At 30.4% G+C, this 13,737-nt stretch overlaps 1 protein-coding gene across 1 annotated transcript in view; it reads right to left on the reverse strand.

Moving 5' to 3' along the window:
• The window catches only part of Smp_126560 (putative orthopedia homeobox protein), a gene marked incomplete at both ends in the record, with an annotated part of 37,842 nt that extends 26,078 nt beyond the window's left edge, over window positions 1–11,764 (reverse strand). Inside the window, 2 exons of the mRNA XM_018794445.1 lie at window positions 5,226–5,602; window positions 10,750–11,764. Of these exons, the coding sequence (XP_018648857.1) occupies window positions 5,226–5,602; window positions 10,750–11,764 (1,392 nt within the window). The remainder of the gene's footprint in view (window positions 1–5,225; window positions 5,603–10,749) is intronic.
• Between the last annotated feature and the right edge of the window lie 1,973 nt (window positions 11,765–13,737).

The raw sequence follows: 13,737 nt of genomic DNA on the forward strand, positions 1-13,737 counted from the left end.
GTCCCACAATAGGACGAAACGGCCGTCCAGTGCTTCCAGGTTTACCGTGGTGGTCTAACTTCAATTGACTCATGACTAATTGGTGTTGATGTTCACATCAAAATTCGAAACAATTGGGTCCTGATCGCAGTTAATCAGTATTGGATGAGAATGACAGAAAAGTATTAACCTTTAAAAAGTGTTGTTCTGTTTAATATTTCAGAATTATTGACATTTGTTATTCGAAACAGATTTCTTCAAGTAACATTAATATTATATACTTTCAGTAAAACCTATCGTTTTAATTACTAACAGGTTATTTTAAACTGAATAATGCATTCATAATCAGGATTGCTAAGATGTCTTTGGTAGATCGATGTATTGTATCGATATTATTGCATAATTCCACTCAGTTTTTCATGAGTCACTCGTGCTTCATTCCATCGGTTGGAACATAAAAAACATACTTCACTATAAATCGATCCTTTAATTTAAATTTATTCGACTAATGATCTAGATGGAACTGTTTTTTTTATATGATAGATTCAAAGACTGATGAAAATCATCCGGTAGTCTCAGAGTTTCGGTGGTCAGGAAAATAGTATTATTATGCGATGTAAACTGGGTTTGAACGAGTAGTTAATAAAAACCTCACATTATTCAAACAAGTCATCCTCAACGTACTAGTAAATTTTTGATGAAGGATATCAGTAAAAAATTTAATTAGATTGAACTATTTTAGCGTTCATTACAGATTAATTAAATGTAGAAGTTCATAAACAAACAAAAGTAGGGTTAATCAGCATTTTTATATTTTCTTATACAATAATACTTATGATATACATACATTTACATATGAGACGAAACAGTATTTTGACTCGATTCGAAAAATAACATTGATCTACTTGAATAACTGATCCGTAGTTACTAAAAAAGATATTTCATTTATTCATTTTAACAGCATAGATAATTAGGTGTGGAAATGAAGTTGTCTCTATAAATCCTATGTAATGCAATTTCCAGTATGGAATAATAAGGAATAGTCTAAAAATATAAATTGTAATCATTATAAATATGATGTTCTAATAGTACTTCAACCAATTGTTCAAGAGCTAGACGTAAATTATAACCTGACCATGTAATGAAATGCATATTCATCTGGTTTCGTTACCCTACCCCTTTACAACGGAAATTAATCTCACTAAAAATAGTTTATTCAAAAGTCAAAGTTATTCTAACTGTAACTAATCATGATCTGAAAGAAATATCGTACTAGAAAAAAATACATTGTATATTGTAATTTTAAATGGTACCATTCAAAATGAAATGTCTATAAATTCAAACAATTCCTTTAGATCATTCCTGCCAATGGGTTTTAATAAAGAAAAAGAGCATTATGAATTAAAAAAGTTCACTTGTAAAAATTCCCACATAGCTGACATCGAAAATATCTTTTAAATTTTCAATCCGAGTCAATGTTGTTCGAAATTAAATAATTTCGCTTATTCAAATAAAATTCAATTGATCCATGATTTTGCACAACCATTCATCATCCATTGTCTAAGGTGGATAACACTATTATACCCGACACGGACTGCACTCCATTGGTCACAGCTTCTCACTCGAACTGCAAGAAATACATCTTGAAGTTAGTCACTAGTGAGTACCTGATTATTACCACGAGTTCTGCGTGCGGGATCGTAAATGTGCACCACTGAGGAGTCCCATACTAGGACGAAATGGACACACAGTTCTTCCAGCTTTTCAATCTTCGTTTAGCTTAAATCGACTCGTCAATTCAACCATTAAAGTCACTACAATCATCACACTGATCATAAACATATGCTCACTAGTGACTAGATTCAAGATGTATTTCGTGGAGTCCTAGTGAGAGTCAGGTGTGAGAGAGTTATCCAGCTTAGACAGTGGATGAATGATTGTGCAAGATCATGGATTGATTAAAGTTGAATGTTAACACCTTTGGATGCCGGCTCAGTGGTCTAAAGTTTAATCGTCCGCGAGTGGAGTCATGGATGCGCACTGTTGAGGAGTCCCGTACTAGGACGGAGCAGTCGTCTAGGTTCTCAATAATGGTCTAGCTTAGATTGATGAATTCAACTAATAAAATTATTACAATCTTCACAAATCCCCATTCAAATAAAATCGTTGATACTGGCCATTATTCAAATTTTTTCTGAATAGCTTTTGTTTAAATATTTATCAATGTGTGATTATTAGTGTCGTTACCTTTCAATAGAATCAACTTGATACATTAATCTTCATGAAAACTATTATTTTCTAGTGTAAAAGCTGTTAAATAAAATATACAATAAAAAACTCCCTAAACGAAACAAATGAATATGTAACTCATGATTAATATAGTCATAATTGTTTAAAATTCAGTTGTTGTTGTTGTTTGTTGTTGCTGCATCATTTTTTTGTAGCAGAGAAGAATCGATGTTCACTGTTGAATGATATAAGTAGTTTGAAATTAACCACAAAAAATAATTTTTTTTGTAACAATCAAAGCAACCTAACAGTTGTCTATTATCACGATTCATTTCAGAAAATTAAGTTTTTTCTGGAATTTGTAAATTTAATCACTTAATGTAAACTAATTGACAAAATGAGTAAATTGATTCTAACAATAACGAAATACCCTGAGATTATCTTTTAAACTGACTGGAAATGAAATTTCATTATACTACACATCAAAAGGATGAATAGCAACTGGAAACAATTGGAAAAGATTGTCCAGGACATAGTTGGGTGGAGAATGCTGGTGGGCAGCCTATGCTCCTCCACGAGGGGTAATAGGCATAAGCAAGTAAGTAACATATGTTTTTTTAACTATTAATGACTGGTAAAGAAGCTTGTGGAGATTGTAACATTTCATAGTTTACATCAATAACTGATTTTAAGTAAAAAAAACCCATTGGAAATCGAAAAGAACTAGGAAACTGTTTTTATCTAGAGCTTCTTAGCAAATCACATCCATATCCTACTGACAATTAAATCTAAGATTTACTGGTCTCTTGGCGAGAGCCTTGTTTTTACATCATTAAACCAAAATTCAATGGTTTTCTTAGTTGACTCCAATCAATACGGGGTATCGCTCAAACATCCTCCAACATTAATATTCGTAACAGGAAGGATTAATTTATTGAAGGTAGTTTATAATGCTCCAAGTAAAGGTATTTATATGAGTAAATGAATACTGATAAAATACTATATCCATTACTTTGAAATATACTGAATAAAGTGATACAATAAAATGGGAAAAAATTAGAAATGATCAGTTCATCAAAGAGAACGTAGCAGATTAATATAATTATTGAATGATATTAGAAATACTTCGAAATGAAGCGTGTCACATTTAATCAACACTTTTTATTTCAATTTTTGTAACTTTAGAAAAAATATGTAAAGAGATATTTATGTCTGAGCATCATATTAGAGACATTTTTCATAAGGACGTATTATCGTTAGGATGGAAGATTAGTTTAATTTGAAGATAACCTATATAATAAAGTAACTTTAGCTAGTCAACCATTGGAAGCCTGAGAGTATAAAATAATTGGAACTACTTGATAGTGTACTGCAGTGATTTCATCGCGGTTTGGGGGAACACATTATTTTAAAAATAACTAGTCGGGATCTTATTGATACCTATTTTCAGGTTGAGATAATCCACGAAATTGCACGACCATCATCATTTGCTGTTGACAGTGTAGTGGCTGGTACCATATTAAGCCCAAATATGTTATTCTAGCTTCTGGACAGACCAATTTATTCATTCTCTTCAAGCCACATTTTGACCTTGTTAATTATTCGCTTATTAACGCTGACTGTTTTTACATCAGCGTATGTGTCTTGATTGCTTACCCCATTTATTACATGTTTGCAATTGATTTTTGTCTGAATATAAATATTGAGTCATGTTTGATCAAAACGAGTTGTTTCACTCGCTTTCTCCATTGCGCGTAATTTTATTTCGCTTTGCTTTCTTCGCTTCATTTCCCTGATGTTCTGCTCAGATCGATGAGAGTACGAAATATACGTATTCAAACTTTATTCTCGTATTTGAATTATCTTTATATATCTCTTCACTAACATGATTTAAGACGATAATTATATTCGAGGATATGCAGAATGTATATTTCGATAACAATCATCGTCGCCAAATCTAATTGGAGTCAGATATCGGACAACTAAAATAGTAACTGCTTCACTTTCAACATTCACTTCACTTACTTACGCCTGTTACCTCCCGTGGAAGCATAGACCACAGACCAGGATTCTCAAACCAACTCTGTCTTCGACAATCGTTTCCAGTTCTTCCCAGTTGCTTTTCATCCTTTTGATGTCTACTTCCGATTACCGATGCAATGTGTTCCTTGATTTTCCTCTTTTCTGTTTCTCTTCAGAATTCCAAGTTAGGGCTTGATCAGTGGTGCAGTTTGGTGGTTTCCTTAATGTATATCCTACGCAACTCCAGCATCTTTCCCTAATTTTCTCTTTAGCTGTAAGTTGGTTTGTTCTCTGACGTTGTAGGCTGTTGCTGATAGTATCTGACCAACAAATCCGGGATATCTTGCATAGACGACTGTTCGTAAATACACATACATTTTGATGATGGTCGTAGCAGCTCTCCAGGTTTCAGCTCAACACTTTTAATATGGTTGAATGCGAATAGGCACTGTCATCATCATGACTACGTAACTAAAATTATTCCTCGGTGAAAACTATCTTTATAGTGAAATAACTTTGCAATATTTTTGTAACTAATTGTTTTTTTCGTATATAATCTATCTTTCTGTTTTACCTACAATATCTTTGTAAAAAAAGGTTATTTAATGGACTTAGACGAGCGAAAGTACCGTATACCTTGACATCAACTGGCGAAATAGTAGAGACTATGTAATACAGAATAACCGTTTTATCTGACTTTTGAACTTCTTATAAACGGACCCATAAGTGGTCAAACACAAGATCATCAAGTCATTGACCTGATCAATGTTTTTCGTTTTAGCCAAGTTTCTTTTCTCTACTTACTCGTTGCTAATAGTAGTTTTAAATATAATTATTCTCTGATAGATTTGAACTTTTGTCAATATAAACTCATTCACTAGTTTAATCAAACTTCATTTTAAAAGAAAGAAATGATAGTTTTTCATACTGTGAAGAGGATAATTGAACCAACTTTTAAGAAACTTAATCTTCGGAGTGTAATAATTTAGACATACCAAATTATCGGAATAATTTATATAATGAATCCGTGTTTGAATCGTTGAGTTCAACATGTTTGTTTCTTCACATAGATGTAAATTATTTATATTTGTACTGTCATCAATACCGTTGTTAGATATTCCATTGATATTTTCATTGACGCTATTGTTATTATTAATACTGCTTGATTTATGTATAAGGATTGATGAAGACTGAGAATTTCTACTGACTGGAGTATGATAATTCAAGGATTTGTGCTCGTATTTATTCGACCAATGAGATGATGCTGAGGATAATGGTGATGTAGAGGAATCTGGCTTGACTCTCCCAACAGTCTCATGATTTATTCTGTTAACAGGATTTAGTCTGATATTGATTTCTGAACACATAGAATCTAAATAAAAATTAAGTAGAAAAAAATATTTGTCGTAGAATATTAAATGTGGCAAATTTGGATCATATTGACATTATTTTTCGTCATGATTAACTTTCTACTTAATTATCATTTCAAGCGTCATACTCAACAGAAATGTGAGTAAATGAATGAGCCAAATTAGTCAGTTAAGGGATGAATGCTTTTGACCTATGGAATATGATTCTTATTCAAAATCAGTGAACTCAATTTCTTATCATGTTGCATTGAACAACTATCCTAAGTTTTATTATTGGCCTAAGGCTATTCAAATCATAGGTTCTATGTTTTAAGCTTCAAGCATTTTGATACACTTCAATAACTAACCAGTTTCATGTATTTAACTTCAAAGTATATTTACTGTAAATGAGATGTAAATACCTTTTGGTTCCTGGAAACGATTGAATGAAACGGGAACAAAATATTCAACTCGTAAGTTGAAATTTTAACTGCTTATACCACTAAACCATAGTCTTGATACACTTGTAAATATCTAGAGAAACTAATACACTTTATCAGAAAAGTGAATGGAATAAATTTTTATTAAAAATATCACCTAAATAAACTGGCTAAATAAACATATTTTTGCTGTATGAGAAGCTCAACTCTTGAATAAATTTATATAATTCTATATCGTGTAATAATGATACTAGTTTTACAGTAAAATATAGTATAAATTAAATTAAGTGGCAATAACTAGTTTGTTGAAAGGCCATAGTCTTCACTTACATATGGCTTAGTTCTTGTTGTATGAAGTGTGCTTTTAGTGGACACTCTTGATGAACGATAGTTGAAGCTATGAGGAAAATCTTTTGTTCATTATTTGAACATTATTTAAGTTGTCTCTTAGTTGACACAGCTAGTAACTATCCATCTGGAATAGACTGAATTCAAGCTTCTATCATACAGTTACACGTACTGACTAGTTTTATTCCCGTGTTGTTATGATGATTGGTCATCTATATTCATGATAATTTGTAATTCGATCTTAGTCGCACATGCTATCATCCAATATAATTTTAACCACTAGTTTAATTACAATAACGTGGCTCATGAAGGTCTCCAAAACCTGAAACTATACAAATTGACTTTGAAGTCAAAAAGGTACTTAGTTTTCATTTTCGTTTATGAATGTATATGTGAAAATTTATTAGATATGTTTCAAAGACTCACTACACGAAAACGAGATTCGGAAATTTAAAATAAACATATTTTAGTCCAGAAACAAAAATTTAAAGTTTTCCTTTCAAACTCCTTTCAATTCGTTTAGATTAATTTTATCAAACAGTAAGTCATTTGATCTGATAGCAAAAATTAATAATGCGTATAGTTTTCTCTAATTTTAAAAGTGTATACTACTATGAACAATTTTAAAAGACCTGATTGTTAGTTAATTTGAAGAATTTTACCCAGTAATTAATATAATGCTATTGTAATCGGTTACTTAATTTTCTATGTCAATTAACTTGATTGGTAGTATATTCCTTATCAACAATTGCCCATATGATTAAAGGAAATATCTTTCCATCAGTTATTTAAGGAGTCTTTATTTAACAATACTGAAAAACTAATATAAACTACAAACTAGTTTACTGTTAATCTTTGTACAGTTAAATTTTAACCGACATATAATTCCCATTTAAACATTGAAAAATTAAAAACACGAAGTTCAGAGAAGGGATCTCTTTTCAATGAATTTATTATCAAGCTGTACAATCGGATATATGAAAATGTTTTGTTAAAGTACTAATTCCGTGAGAAAATGTGAACACGAATAACCAAGATGACGTAATAGAAGGGTTATAATACTAGATTACGTAATACGAGTAATAACAATAAATCTTGCCTTAATATTCATAAAATTCTAATTATAGTTTACTTCATTAGTTTTTTTAAATAATACCAAAATTTATAATAAAACTAATATTGTATTGTAATTCATTTGATATTGTTTGTTTGAATCTTCCCATTGATGTTTAGGACTGCAATTGACCAGTCTGTTGTTGACATATGTGTCCCAGAGTGAACATCGACTCTGAGATGCAGATACATCCAGCTGACGAGTCCCAAATAAGACGAAACGCGAGTCCTGGATTCCACTGCTAGCCACTATCCATCTTTGCTTATGATATTGTAATTGTTATTTAATTTATAATTTACAAAGATTTTAATGGAATATATGAATTAATCAGTGGGATATAATAATATATCTTTTTTTCTAGTGAAATTTAGTAAATTTCATTTGAACATTTAATACAGATAATAATAGTGCATAATTGAGTAAATACTTTTGGATTGTTGCAAAATAATGTATTTGAAGAGGTGGAAAATTTCATTTTTAAAAATGAAACGGAAATAGTTATATTCACTGGGTGTTGTTTGCTTGTATTTTCTCATTGTAATTTAGGACTTTAATTGACCAATCTCTTACTGACGTATATGCATCCGGTGTGGATTGTCCCGATATTGCTTTAATTTACAAGCTTTTAAAAAAAGATGGATAGTGGCTAGCAATGGGATCCAGGACGCGCGTTTCGGCCGATTTGGAATTTCTCAGCTGGGTGTACCTGCATTTCAGAGTTGATGTTCACTCCGGGACTCGAACCTCGTACCGTTCGCTTCAAACGCCATCGCGTCATCCACTCAGCTACTGAGTCCTGATAGCCACTTACTTGTGCAATGGGGTGAAGTTTAAATTCACTTGGTATTGTTTGTTTGAATCTTTCCATTTATGTTTAGGACTGCATTTGATCAGTCTCTTATTGGCATATTTGCATACTGTGCAGATTGCCTCAGTATTGCTGTAGTTGTAGTTAGTACTTATATTTAAAGGTAAAGAGTTTCAGATTATTTTTTTGCTTTTTACAGATATATCTGTTGTACATTATTTGTCTTTCAAAAAATTATCGGGAGGTAATATCAACTAAAACACAGTCTATAAATAATTCTCTGCTTAGAATTTTATAGGAATAAGCTTGAATTACATGAATAGGAGTATGATATTTTATTTTTACTTTCTGCATATCTGAACTGACAACAGTCATATTCTAATAGGATTAATATGTCAACTACAATATCGATATGGGAATAATACGAACCCCTGACTAATCAAAGATCATAACATCATAGACATTTGGGAATTTGACCTGAGTAGCTGTGTGGATAACGTATTGGGATTAAAAGTGAAAGATACTAAGTTTAAGTCTCATTGTAAACATCAACACTGAGATGAGAGTACATCTAGCTGGCAAGTCTTAAATAAAAAACAAAAGATGCTTCCTGAATTTCAATGATAACTATATTAGAAAATGTTTGAGTCTGTACGTCAGTAAATTTACCAAAAAAAATCAAAATAGTTGAAAATGATTTGAAATATTTATTCTATTGGCAACAATCAAGTTACTTTACCTTTTTAAATCTATGATTTAATTTCTATTTCAAAAAAAGATTTTCTTTTCGGTTGAGAAAAATTATTTATGAAATAGAAGTAATCTGATTTTCCTTAGCTATTTTATTCATACTGTTTTAGTATTTCTGTACTCTGTCATGTTTACTTCATAGTTGTAAATTGAATTATTGATACAATTCATTGATGATATTTATTGAAAATTATATCTAATCTTTTTCAATATCCAATTTTCTAGGTCTTGGATATGAATACTCTTTATAATAAAAAAATCCTTGGTGATAAAGGAATTTTTACGTACGTTTCATCCACTCAAGATCATTTCAGACATTGGGTTAGTAAAACGTTAATGGTAACTTTGATCATCATTAAAGGCTAGATAATTTGGCATCAATTATTGCTCATTGATCAATTAATTTAAACATATTTGGCCTAAAGAACATCAGTTACATTGCAAATACATCAGTGGTAACATAACTGGTCTCACAACGAAATGATACGGATTCCAATCCTTCAGAGAAAATTAGTTCCCGCAATGCTAAGTAACATAAAACTGATGTCCGAATTTTCATGAATATTTTGATAAGGTATGTGTGAAAGGGATGCAAAACTTTCCCCTGAGATGTTCTTTTACAACATAAACAGGTAATCGGAAGATAATTTTCGTTAAACACTGATGATATTTAATGCAACACTCAGGAGTATTGTAAGTTAGCTCAAGTATATAAAGCGGGTTATTGAATTTCATTCATTTAAAAGGTTGAGTATAAATTTGCTAATCACGAGACTCGAAAGTTTTTGGTTGAATTTCGTGTAGGCTCTAGGATTAGTTTTAATGAAGAGTTCACCACAATGCCCCATTAGAATTTCTGATTTCCAGAAACATACCTAGAAAAGTAATTCAAATTCATCTCTGTGACGATAGTATATTTGTGACGAGGTTTTAAATGAATATTGAGTAATTTCAAAACATACTGGTTCTTTATACTATAAATACTTTTGTATTAGGAATGTCAAGAAAAATACTATGGAACTTTCTGAACTAAAGTAGGTCGTATAAAAACTAAATATCCTTGAACTATTGATGTATAAGGGGGTGCTTCCAGGTTTTCCATGGTGGTCTAGCTTCAATTGACTCATGATTTCAACTATGTATAAAATATTGATGTATAGATCAAATTGTAACAAATTATCAGGTATTTCATATTTTGGATATTTATCTAGGTAAGTCTGGATTTAATTTGAAGAAGAACATATTATTAATAAAAAGAATTAATTTTGATGGAAGATACCTTCCTTTAATAAATACGTTTAAAGGTAATTGGAGTGATGATGGTTCTATTAGACTATTATTATGAAACTGACACAGATAAGCTGAGTTGCAATTAAGTGAAGTGAATAGAAAAAGCTTCTTTGTTCAAGTTATGAAATGATAAATAAGGATTCAAAATTATAAAAGTAATTTCCACATCAGTTATTAATCTCGAATCACTGAACAAATACCTCTTGTTATTCTATGACTTATTAGATATAATTTAACAAGTATGCTGACTTTTACGTCTGAATCCTGTATGTTGAACAGTCATGGAAAAATACAAGGGAAGTGTTTTTTTATTTATTTACGATTAACCAGCTTTAAAATCCGTGTATGTTTGAAATCTATCATGATCAAATTAAGACACCAAAATATGATTGTACTTAAAAATGTTTAAGTTATACTTACTCTCACTATCGTTCGAATATTCAGATTCGTACATTGAGTGTTGTTTATCTTCGTATGATAATGATTTATTGTTTTGTGCTCTACTTAAATGTGCAAGATCACTCTCATCATCTATTTCACTCTCATCATAGATTTCTTCTTCGTTGTCAACATCTTCATTATTATCTCTGTGTCTATGAACACCATCAACATGATTATAACCATTTTCAATGATTATATTCCCTCCATTATTTATTTGTCTCTTATGGACCATATTTCTTGGTTCATTTGATGTTAAACACCAATGATTGGATTGTATACCAACTGTTCTTTCAGGTAAATAATCACTTATAGTTGTTTTAATTAGTTTCAAATCATTTAAATACGTTTCATTTAAGTTATTTGATGATAAATTATGTAAAGATAATTCAGGATAATTCATGTTTAATTTTGTTGTTTGAAATTGTGGTACTAATAAACTAGAATAAATATTATTTCCAGTAAGTTGTGCTGTTGATATGGTTGTTGCTGTGCTTATTGTTGTTGTTGTTGTTGTCGTTGTTGTCGTTAATGTTGACACCGATGTTTTTCCAGTTGTTGTAGAATTAAGTTTATTCAATGTAGTAATTATTTCATTTTGTGTTAAATGATCATTAGATGATTGTTGATTTGATGATTGAACATAAAAACGTTGATATGGATGTGAATAATAATGTGGATAAGAATAAGAAATTGAAACATTGAAAGGATATGTTAAATTTGTTACACCTTCCTCATTCTTATTTATATTATCATCTTTTGAACAAATTACTGAATGTGTTAAATGTTCATCTAATTCAGATATTGAACATAATTCATGATAATTTCTAGAATTGGTTGATGAGTATATATTTACATTATCAGTAAACTTAACATCACCAATATTACTATTATTAGTAGTATCATTATTAGTAGTAGTAGTAATAGTAGTATTATTAGTATTACCTGTATTCATTATTGTTAATAAAGATATATTATCAGTTTTTAAATTTAACATTTAACATTTTGTAGAAACATTTGGAAAAATAGGATTTTCAAAAAAAAGTAACTTTAAAAAAGACAATTCGGATTATTATTTTTCCTTTCAATTATTTTGTATTGTTCATATTAAATGAACATTTTACACTATGTAGAGATTGAAATTAACTCAAAAAACAAAAATATAGTTGGATTAAAATTAGGAGTAAGGGATGAGCAATATACAAATGTATATGTCTTCATTTACAGAATATACAAGATACTTATAAATGTATGTCTAGGCTTTATGTCATACTACTGAATACGGATAGACCCCTTTATTTAGATAGAAATACACTAGTGTTTTGTATAACAAGAGACAAAACATCTCCATACATTAACATAGGTAAACTCACACACACACACATATATACATTGGGTTTTTTTTAAAGCTTATCTAAGGAATAGGTAGGATGAAACAAAATTCTGTTAGAAAATTTAATATGATTACTCTATTTTTTTGTGTTATAGGCAGAGATAAAAATTATTCATAAATTTCATTGGTCATGTTTACAGATTTTCCGATAGGTTTAAATAATATACAGTCTGTGATAGAATTATCAACAATCATTTTTTCATTGAAAAGTTTACTTATAATTATTTAGTTGATTTACGAACATGAAAATTTATTATATAAATATGTCATTATGATGAATATTGAGCGACTTCATCGTTATCATTAACAATAATCTATTAATAATTAGTAGAATTTGATATAAAAAATTTTTATATAGTTGAAATCGTGAGTCAGTTGAAACTAGATCACCATAGAAAACCTGAAAGCACTGGACGGTCATTCCGTCCCATTGTGGGACTCCTCAACAGTACGCATCTATGATCCCGCCTCGCGAGATTCGAACCCAGGACCTCTCAGTCTCGCGTGTGAGCACTTAACCGATAGACCACTGAGCCGGCATCCATATCTTTTATCGAATACTACTTTAAATTATTATTCGTCAACGCGGTTGTTTTTTTCCTTGTGATTTGCATCATAAACTCATTGGGGAATTAACAAGAGTTAGAAACCGTTATGATAGATTTACATTAACCAGTACTGAAAACTCATGACCCTATGAGCATGGTATTATTTTGATAGGATTTGTGTTCTCCGAACATCGTTATTTAATTCTTTATCTTTTATTGTTGTTTTCGATAAACAGCACCTGTTCTATCTAGAACTAAGATTTCCAGTTATTCTACAAGTGTTCTTTCATTCCAATCTCCTAGCATTGTTTATTATTAGTTACATTCGTAGATTTTGTTATCTTCGTTTGTCCTTGAGTTTGTTTCGATCGTCGTTTTCACTTGACCTCTGGTCTTGTGACTGATTATCCTTTTCGTATGGACTGATAAATTATATATGTCTGTGTGCTTATTAACTGATAATTGATATTAATGAGATAATTAATATGAATTATATTGTCCATATGATTAACTTTAATTATTTTTTTGAAACCGCTCTATCCTGATCCAAAGAGCTTGATTAGGAGCGATTCTACCTCATTACCGAAATAGTTAATTACATATGACACAAATCATTCTTCTATTAAACAGTGAAATGTAATTCGAATGCGATCAGGGACTATGGGGATTCATATGACTAGGCAATAGAGATCTATCAATTAGACGGTGAAAAAAAACGAAAAGACTAAATTACTTAGTGTAACAGCTACTCCACTAGACAAAAATTTACCAAAGTTTTGGATTATGAATATGATATTTTTCTACCAGTTTTTCTAGAATGTTCGGCTTTTACATTTTCAGCACAATATCACATAGTTTTTGTTAACAACTACCCTATTTTTCAACCCATGCGTACTAATCTTATTTAAACTTTACATGGAATTCGATTACATTTTCAATTTGTTACTAAAATTACAATAAATACAGCTCGTAGACTGGTCACATTCTATCTGCTAATTGAATTTTATACTTTGGAAATAGCTTTGCATT

This window comes from Schistosoma mansoni, chromosome 1, assembly GCF_000237925.1.
Source record: "Schistosoma mansoni strain Puerto Rico chromosome 1, complete genome".
Classification (NCBI taxonomy): Eukaryota; Metazoa; Platyhelminthes; class Trematoda; order Strigeidida; family Schistosomatidae; genus Schistosoma; species Schistosoma mansoni.